Source organism: Artemia sp. Qi Xiang Cuo, chromosome 2, assembly GCF_049724085.1.
Source record: "Artemia sp. Qi Xiang Cuo chromosome 2, ASM4972408v1, whole genome shotgun sequence".
Lineage (NCBI taxonomy): Eukaryota > Metazoa > Arthropoda > Branchiopoda > Anostraca > Artemiidae > Artemia > Artemia sp. Qi Xiang Cuo.
The window spans coordinates 27,597,764-27,608,032 of record NC_142795.1 but is presented as its reverse complement, the minus strand read 5'-3'; the positions used below and the strand labels follow the sequence as shown (position 1 = coordinate 27,608,032).

General features: G+C 38.1%; 1 protein-coding gene across 1 annotated transcript; it reads left to right on the top strand.

Annotated features, from left to right (window-relative positions):
• Positions 1-3,395: 3,395 nt before the first annotated feature.
• On the top strand, positions 3,396-9,809 carry LOC148955075 (uncharacterized). The gene is made up of 2 exons (XM_089108049.1): positions 3,396-3,440; positions 9,264-9,809. Exon 2 carries the CDS (start codon positions 9,267-9,269, stop codon positions 9,801-9,803), a length of 537 nt encoding a protein of 178 aa, XP_088964175.1. The 5' UTR covers positions 3,396-3,440; positions 9,264-9,266; the 3' UTR covers positions 9,804-9,809.
• The last annotated feature ends 460 nt before the right edge of the window (positions 9,810-10,269 follow it).

The following is a 10,269-nucleotide window of genomic DNA, read 5'->3' as shown; positions in this document are numbered from 1 at the left end:
TTTATTTTATAGCTGATTCTTTTTTAGACCATATAAAAGCAAATGTCTACCAACCAAAGCCCCATACTGAACGGCTTAGAAGAGATGGGAAGTGATCATAGTAATTTGAATGAAAATGCTGACTTGTTTAAGCGGGGTGAAGACACAAAGCTGCATCTAAAGGAACAGACTAGCACAGAGGACAATGCTATGGAGCCAGATTTGACTGACATGGTGGCAGCTAATGTTCTCTCAGGTTCAGACATACCAAATATAGGAAAGACTCACCAGCCACCTCTCCAACCCCAACCGATATCCTTTCCTTGCGGTGCCTTCAACTTCATCGGCATCAGCTCCGTCTTGTTCGGCTAATCAGCCAAAGGAAAATGTAATACCACCGACAAGGAAGACGAAAGTCGTTGAACTTGTAAGAAAATTATCGTACAAACCCACTAGTTGGATTTGATGAGTCCTAGGGCTAATGTAGAAGAAATAGGGCGTGAATCAACTCCTATGGACTTTTTTCTCACCTGCTTGAGCAATGAGCTTCCCCAGTTTCTGCTTTTTCAATTTATTTACGTCGGAAGAGCAAGAATATCAACGTAACAAATAATGAACTTAAGTTATTCCTTGTGATAATTCTGTTAATGGGGTACCACCAGCTTCCAAGCATGAGAGGTTTCTGGACTTTTGATCCTTACCTGGATGACCTTTTTGTATTGTCAAGGATGTCGAGAAACAGATTCAAAGAGATTCTAAGAAACTTGCATGTCAGAGACAATATGACCATCACAGCTGGCAAGAAAGACAGGCTTTTCAAGCTGCGACCGATGATTGACATGCAACACTTCCGATTCAAGCAGTTAGTGAAGCCTGAAACTTAGCTAAGTGTTGATGGGTCCATCACTCCCTTCAAAGGACGTTCTAGGCTAAATGTAATATAGCCCAAAGATTCCGATAAAAAGGGACAACAAGCTTTTGTGCTTTGCCTGCATGAGCGATTAAGTATAGAATTTTGATATTTATCACACAAAATTCCAAGCTTTCAAGGATGATTTAGGAATTGGACTTAGCGGCAGAGTCGTCCGACAAATGGCTGGAGGTTTAATTGAAAAAAGTAAATTGTCGTCTTTGATAACTTTCTTCGTCTTTCACCCTTCTTGAGCAACTAAGGAAAGATGACAGTTTGGTGTGTTATACTATTTACTCAAATAGGAAGGGGCTTCCTATACTTGGACCCGACAGAGCCCTAGATAGAGGGATGTTCGACCACAAACATTGTGGATTGATTGGTGTCTATAAATGGATGAATTTCAAGACTGTTCTTTTTGTCTCCAACTACCACGGTACATAGATTACCACTGTAAGGAAAGAGAATTGTGATGGGTCTACCTCATTTATTACCACCCCTCAAGTAGCGAAAGATTATAATGACTAAATGGGGGTTGTAGACCTTTCGGATCAGAAAAGGGCATCATATGTGGGAGATACAAAGTTGTTGAAATGATGTCATCGGCATTTCTAGGGTTTCGTTGATTTTACGCGCTGCAATGCCCATCTTTTGCACACTCTCCTGTTTCCCGAAAAAAAAAATGACTCTGCTTGTGCTCCGGTGAAGGGTCATGAGAGGACTACTGTCAGTGCCTCAATCGAGGAGGGAAAATGGAAGCACTTTCCAGCAGGCTGTTACAGTTAACAAAAAAGACGAGGAAGCTGTGGCGCCTTGTTTCCAGACGGTGTCCATCCTAGTGGTCTAGGCGAGCATTGGCCTCGTTTCGTTTCTCAATACTCAAGATTTGAAATGCGTTCTCTAAACCAAATTGAGTCAAAATCGTTCTCGATTTGCTCTAAACGTGATGTGACGTTGTGTATCAGTGAACGAAATAATTGTTTTGCCGAGTATTACCAATGACAGTGTTGTAACTAACATTTTTTATCAAAGTTTTAGCTAAGCGGAAAGTGACTGCTCAGCGGAAATTATCGGTCCCTTTGGCTAGCATTTGTTCAGGTAGGCTACCTTTAAAAACCAGGACAACGGATTTTCACTTTAAGTAGATTTTTTTTTCTTCTCATTTTCGGAGTTTTTTTTATAACATGTTCAAAAGAAGAATCTTTTTATGGTCAGGAATCCTATATTTTTCGTCCAAATCAATCGAAAAAGATTGGATTGGTCGTCAAAGGGATAAGTTTCAAATTAGTAGGAGACAACCAGTTTTGTTGGGCCGTCGAATATTATCCCCTCCCCTTCCCAAAACCAATTGTACAAGTTTCCAACTAAGGGTCAAACAATATAAGTTTCAAGTTGATCACGAAGAAAAGTTTAAAACAAAATTTTCCATCGGAAAAAACAGGCTTTACCTTCATCTTTTATCATCCATGCTTATCTTTTTGGCTCTCAGAATACTTAAAAGTTTTAATATTTAAAAATGCCATATATACCATATATACTCCAACCCAATACCAAATATAATCCAACCTCCCCTCGTCCCTTCCTTAGAACTAATTCTGTATTTGTCTGAAGGCTTAATGAGAGTTGGGATGTTTTGGTATTATGATGCACCCTTTGAGGCATCTCTCTCCCTCCCTAACTGCAAAACAATGAGGGAACCCCTTCGTAGAGGTTTAAAGCCGTTATATGCACATGTTTGAAATTGTAAACAATACGGAATTTACTTAAGAATGGGAAGTTTTTTTAGACCTTAAAAATATTCTGTGTACGAGTGGGACTGCTCCTTCCTCATCCCCACCTCCGCCTTAAGGCCGTAGGAACTTTGGAGGATGCTCATTCGATCAGAAAATGTGAGTTTTGGTCCTTTTTTTACAACTCGAAAGTAATTGGAGACCAACCAGCCGTGGGGGTTATTTTCTGGGGGGATGGTAAACGCACATCCCCCTTATTACATATGAATATTTAAACAAAAATAAGTAAAAATTCTGTATTTAAGGGGAAATTGGATCTTGTTAAGAGAAATAGCCATACATTTCTGTTTTTGATGTTTTTTTCACGTGAACTGATCACTAATAATACTGGGAGTAAGTAAATCCCCCCCCCCCACCCCACATAAAAATTAATAGTTTTCGAAAAGAAAAAAAAATCAGTGGAATGCTTTTTTTTGTTGCAAAAGTCAATTAGAGCAAGTTGATACTGAAAGTTATTTTCGCCAGGATATACATGTGACGCCCACCCCAGCTTCAATAATTTGCCTATAATACTTTATATTGGCTATTTTCAGATAGGCTCTAAATCCTAAAAATGTATTTAAATTTATACGTTGTATTCCCACTTAACCTTGTTACATATGAATATTTAAGAGGAACTTCCGGTGTTTGAGAGGAAGTTGGGTCATAAAATATTTAAACTAATTATCTTTTCAGAAGGTCTGGTATTTCAAAGTTAGTAGAACTGCAATAAATCTCAAGATCCTACCTTTTTATCTTAGTTGGTCATCACTATTCACAAGGTAAAGATTCTTTTGAATTGTTGACTATTATTTTTTTTTATTAAGCATTTTAGCTTTAATCTAAATAGAAATAAAGACCATATATTTATATATTGTACCCTAAGAGTGAAGGACATCGGCTTTACGCAGTAGCTTAGCGAAGAGGTTTTGGGTCCTCCCTCAGCCAGGAATCTTAAGAACCACTATTTAACGTAACCTAGAAGCCAGATCTGCTCCAGTTTTTTTTTTCGTTTTAGCGTCAAGGCACTAAATAACCCTTTATCAGTTTATATTCCAAAGTACTTTTCTAAAAAAAACGATCCGGGATTATTTCCCTTCCGAAATTCTCCGCAAATATAAAATTGAGTAGCCAGAGGGGATTTCAGACAAATAAAAAGAACGAAGAAAAGTGAATAATTTCAAAAAAAACTATTATGAAGGAGGTGTGGTGGGTTTTATTGTAGTCAGGGAGGGCGTGGCCGGATGACAAAAAGAGCACATTTCAATGCCCAAATTATCTAAATATCTAGTATGGGGAGGGGTAGGAATTAAACTCACATCTCCCTTCATTTTGACTAAGCCCGAATAAGAGTGCTGGTGGGCGATACCTCTCTTAATTTTACAGAAAAAAGTTATTTACATTTATTTTAAAGCTTCATTTAACTAAACTAGTTTGCTTCGTATTTCATAAAATTATGTGCAATGATTTACTGTTATGAGTCTGGAACTGAGCCTTAAAAATCTTTTTTCCTGATCTATTTGAAACTTACTGCCGTAAGTTCTTGGGCCAAGGGGAATAATGTACAAATTATTACTCAAAGGATTGGTCCCTCCTCTAACAAAGGGGGCTCCAAAACGTGCTAAATTTTTCCGATAAGACATTCTAAATAACATATTCTGTCTATATTTTGGAATATTGGTAGAATATTCCAACAAGACATTTTTAGCCGGGTCTCCCTTAATTGTTGGCCCTACAGTGTTTGCCCCAGGGCCTATGACACCGCATAGTTTCTATTGCATGAAATATCAACCCAAATGCTTCCGTGACAAACACTAATTTATAAAGATCTGCTTGGAAGGAATATCCTTGCCTGTTAAGTTAAAGCCTTTCATGTTCAAAGTCACTGCAAGTTCAATAAAAACAAAAAGAAATCTATTTAAATCCATGTATAGAAAATTGTACAAAAATCGATCTTACTTCTTTGACTAAGATAAGTTAGAGTGAATACTGAGTTGGAATTTTTACTGTAATATCTATTTTAGGCATCTTATAAGATATAAATTAGTATTGCCTCTAAATCGTGCTTATTTACTTTAATTTATGTTTCTGAGAGACTCTACAGATATATTATTTTTCCTACGTTCCTTATGTTTAGTTTCTTGAAATGATTTTGAATTGATGAATCAATGAATTATTTAACAATAAACATACTGCATATCATACTAATGAAACTAGGTTAAGTGCTTCCACTTGACCTAGTCACACATGAATATTTAAAGAGGAAAAACTGAATTCAGGTGTTTAACCCAAAACTGGTTAAAAATTTAGGGGTTAGGGTAGGACAAGATGTATTTCCCGAAATCTAGGGAGAGGAAAATGTTTCTTTTCAATGAAAATTCCAAAAAGACCCATTATTCAATGAGAATACAAAGAAAAGGTTTTTAATCGGGGGACAAAAATAATTTTGGTAGGGGCAACTCTGCTCCTCCAATTGAAGCCACAACTTTCAGATTGTATTTGAAGTGCTGACCGAGTTTTCGATGGTAAACTACTTTTGTGGGATTTCGTTGTTTTTTCAACCTTTTTATACACCCTCCCCCCTTAACAATCAAAAGTAATGAATACGATCCTCGGGATTATATATCATTTTCTACTTTCAACATCTCCTCGTCTCTCGCTTAGGATTAATTCTGTATTTTCTTTAAGTTAAATAAAAATTACGATAAGTTTTTCCCAAGGATGATCGTATCAAACCAAGGGTCGTCAAAGGTCAGGAGAGGGCTCATTCGAACAAAAATTAAAAGTTTGTACCTTTTTTAGTGTCCAAATAGACACTAAAAAAGGTACCATCCTTCCTCTGTACCTCCCTCCCACCCCCAAAGACATCGGAATATAGTTCCGAGATAGCGATTTGGTTCATCATAATTGAATCATCCAATAAATACACCTCTGGTGATGACAAGACCCCCCACAGCTCTTAGGGAAAGGGCCATAAGTTTTGCAATTTGTCCGTTGCTTAAACATAGTATTTGTTATTGGGAGACATAAGGTAATTTTTTGAGAGCTCTTGTCTTTTTTCTACAAGTCGTAAGTGGTTAGAGACCAACCAGCCCCTGTCCTAAATTGTGTTTCATATCTGGTCCTTTTGTTACCCCTTAGGATATCCAATCGACATTTTAAGGTACCTATTTTGTACTTTCACTTTGGCTGCTCAATTTTGCGTGTGGGGGATGATGTTTTCCAGAGGGAGGAGGGGGGGGGTAAACGCCAGCTCCCGTAACATATAAGTGAATTTGATTTGCCCAATGGAGAATTTTGCAACATTCTAATTATTTCAATATTTTCTCAAAATTGCTAGAAATTAACTAATTTGAGAGGGGCTCTTCTTCTTGTTTAACGATCCCAGTACCAAACAATTTCTTATCTTTTACTGTTACCATGGTAAGAAGAACTAACTACAAAAGCTGCTCCCTAATCGAAAAATTTAGTAGTGATGAAGGAAAATTAGATTGATCTCAATCAGTCTCGTCATGGCTCTAAATAATTGGGACATTGAAATAACAAATAAAACATTAAAATGGAGTATTTTGTGTAAAAAAAATATTTGGCTTGGCAGAAAAACGCAACCAATCTCTGCTTTGAAATTGCACTCGTCTGCTCCTTTTGTCAAAAATTCCATGACCACATAGGCTAGAGCAGGCACCCCCCCCCCCCCCTAAAAGAGATGACCCTAGTACACGTATGGCACCGAGTTTGGTTAAAATCCAACTATCGGTCCTGGAAGACTTTGTGGTGACAAAAGATTGGACACTAATGGAGACTAACTCATACTTCGCGCATGCAAAATTCCTTTTGCTAGATAGTCTTATGAGAAGAATTTATGGACAAGCATCCCCTTTCGCCTCAAGGAGTTTGGATATAAATTTTGTTCTGCGTAAATATGTTAATTTTAATTTTAATACTTTAGTGTTTCTGCTGATGGCGACCGCTGTAAATATATTAGAAATATTTAGACTTTTTTTTATCTGTTTTCACTGTCTAATAAATGAACTTATTCCCACTTGAATGTTTATTTTTTTGATGGTCTAAAAAGCACAACAAGGACACTTAATCTTACTTACCACCAGTGGCGCCAATTCACGAAAATGTAGGGGGGGGGGCAAGGATTTTTTTTTCGATTTTTTTTTTATTAAGATGCAAAAAAAAGAACAACATTTAGCAAACATACCTAAAACAGGGGGTAGCGGCGAGGTCGCTGCTTGGCAAAATCGTCGACCAATCTAACCAAATCCATTTTCTTTACCTCTTCTTTTTCAACGGCCATTATCATGAGATCACTGAGTCTGTCGTTTCCCATCGTCGATCGCAGATAGTCTTTCACACGCCCTAATGCCGAGAAGAATCGTTCATTACTGGCAGTGGTCACAGGCAAAGTAGCAACTAGCTTCATCAGTTTTAGCATTGCAGAATAGGCAACTGGGAGGTCGGATAAGATTTCGATAGCTCGAAGAAGATCCATTTTTGAAATATCACCTTTTGACAGCTGCAGCTTTGCAAGAGAAAGCTGGGATTCTATGGCATGGACATCGACACCGAGAATCTCTTGATAATGACACATAACTCTTTCCACTTTCGGAAGTTGGAGAAAATTGGAACTATTGCAATTTGATTGGCAAAAAATTGGCATTTCCTATCAGTGTAACTGCGTCATTTTGGTACTGATGACTGCAATAGTGACCATATCGAAGCTGTAACTTGGCCTTCAGCTTTTCGTCGCCTTTAGACATTTCCTCCATCAATTCGACCAAATTACCCCGGTTTGCAGATGTTTCTGATTCGTCGTGACCCCTCAAAGCAAGACCCTGGCGGCCAAGAAAGCAAATAGCGGGAAAAATGTACTTCACATGATCTCTATTTTCCTGAACCTCTTGAGATCTGGATTTAATTAATGCATTCGCTATAGATTTCGAAGTATCAGTACTCATTATCTTAAATTCCGTCCATGCTGACATACAAGGCCTATGTCTTTCAGAACCATCATGTTGCTTTAATAGAGCAGAACTGTCTTTCCACTTGCAAATTCCTGACTCAATGAAAGCCCTTTTTCCAGCTGTTTCTCCAGCCCTTAGAGTCCCCATAGAAAAATGGCGGCAAGCAAAACAAAACACGGAATTCAAGTTTTTTGAGCATTCAATCCATTCATAAGTCTTATAGTAATGTGCACTGAATTTCCTTCCGTTAGAAGTGGAAGCCGGATATCTCTCAAAAATAGGTTGAGCTGGTTTGTCGTGACACGTCCTAGAGGTATCTGAGAGAGTTTGTTGACTGCTACTGGAACCCGCAAGGGGTTCAACAATGCAGACCAGACTTTCATGTTGACCTGAGCCATTTATTGTTCCGCTTGTTTCCGAAATTCTGTCACAGGTGGGGGAATTTATCCCAACTAACCCGAAACCTTGGACGCTGACACTATTGCCAGTTTCTTGCACTAAAGTTTCTTCATTTTTCTTCCGCATTTTCACCGAAAAAAATCCAAAGTTTGTTGTCGCTTTTTACTCATAGTTAAACGAGTAGTAGACAAGGACTTCACTCAGACACAGCAAGAGAAGAACTGAAGAAACACGTAGAAACTCACTTAGAAAATCAATCCCATACTCCACGGTGAAACTTTCCCGCTTAGAAACCCCATAAACCAATCACTTAAATTTCCCGTTCACGACAGTCCCATTCACTCCACTGGGACTAGTCATCCCATAAACTATTCAACAACGTCAAGAATCTGCTGACCAAAACCCCCTTGAAACCCTAGAACATATTTCCTTTCCCAGCTACTAAAAAAGGCAATATACAAAACTCATAGTTTACAACGAATTCTTCACAAGAACAATAACGAAACGGGCACTGACCACATGAAGCTTAGTTTTGAATGAACCCTACTCGGAAATAAAATAGTGTAGACGCGCTTGCTCTTAGACATTTCAAAACAAGATTATATAATTAGGGCACCAGTTTGTTGGTCGTATTTATTGGACCAGTTGCTGGTTTAATATAGCACATAGCTAAATAGAAAATAGCTGTGAAATATAAATAAGAAGGTAATTTTCAAAGTCTAGGTGGGGGGCCATGGCCCCCCCCTAATTGGCGCCCCTGCTTACCACTTAGTTTCGTTGACATCTACCAACACCTTCCGTTAGGCATCCAGATGACAAGAATCTTGGTGGCTCAGGATTCCCTAATCTCCATCCCAAATCGAGGTTGGCCGGTCTCTGATGCCCAAAACACAAACGTAATTAAGATACCAGCTTTTCCTCCCAAATAAAGTTTTTTTCGAAATCGGCCAATATCTTCTGATATGTATCCTAATCCGCTTCAGGGGGAGGGAGAAAATTCACCAAAAAGTGGTAGATTGACGACAACTATAGAAAATAATAAAACAAAAAATATGCAAAATCACAAGGTTTGGGTAATGGCTGTGTGCCCTTCATCCCACCTCCTGCGTATACAGATGTCAGAAATACAACAACCATTCCAAAACACATCCGCTAACAAATTTTTTTTTTAGCACTATGTGAAACTACATAAGGCAGTGTTGACATTCCTGACCCTGCTTATTTTATTTCTAGATTATGGACGCATTCGCAGGAGGAAATATCGAGATCACTCCTATTCAGAGTGGTATTTCTCTCCCTGCTCCTTTATCAGAAGGAAAGATCCTTGACAATCAGATTAGCCATTTTCCTCTCCTAACCTTTCAAGACCCGCCAGAATTCACTGAAGAAGAAATAGACTTGATTCGAAGAGGTGGAGGTATTTTGCCAATACCTGGGATCTTAAAGCCGTACAAATCGCTAATAATACCTTTAGGCATTGTGGCATCAGGTGTAGTGGTCCTTGTAATTGTTATTATTGCTGGCATTGCAGCGGCGTTTGCATCAGATCTTACTATGGACTGCTGTGATGGACCAAAAGTTCTGTTTTTGGAAGAAGACAAATACGAGAATTATGCAGACAAATTTAAAAGGAAAGCAAACTCTGAACTTGAGGAGCTTTTTAATACAACACCAATGACTGGAGCTTTTCCACCAGATGAGACTGAAAAATCAACTTCGATGGATTTTAAGAAAGATTGTGGTATTTTCGAATGTGATGATTTTCAAAAGTAAATTTATGGATTTAACCTCTTTTTCTTAGTTATTCATTCCAGGGCTGCAAAAAAGGAAGGGGCATAATTGCTAAAATAGTGACGAAGACCACACTGCCTTTCCATAACAAACAACAAAAGTACGAAGAACAATAGGGAAATCTTTTTGCAAGACAGTGGAGATAATTTGAATGAATATTTCGGCCCTATATCCAAGGGCCGTCCTCAGCAAGACAAAAATATATGAAAGAAAAAAGACTCACAACAACATGCAACCAATAAAACCGAAAATTAAAAATTTTTCAAAGAAGTCCTAGCATCCTTACTTCAGCGAAGTTCAACCAGGACTGATAAAAAGTAAAGTAAAATAAGGCGATTCAATGAGATGAAAGAAAAATAATTTAAAAACACGTTCTTATTGCTAATCTAGCTTTTTTGGCAGCTAACCTCAAAGGCCTTTTTGTGACCGGTTCTGTGTTAATATCTAT

Excerpts from the sequence above, each read along its gene's own strand:
- LOC148955075 (XM_089108049.1), top strand. The coding sequence starts at position 9,267 with ATGGACGCATTCGCAGGAGGAAATATCGAGATCACTCCTATTCAGAGT.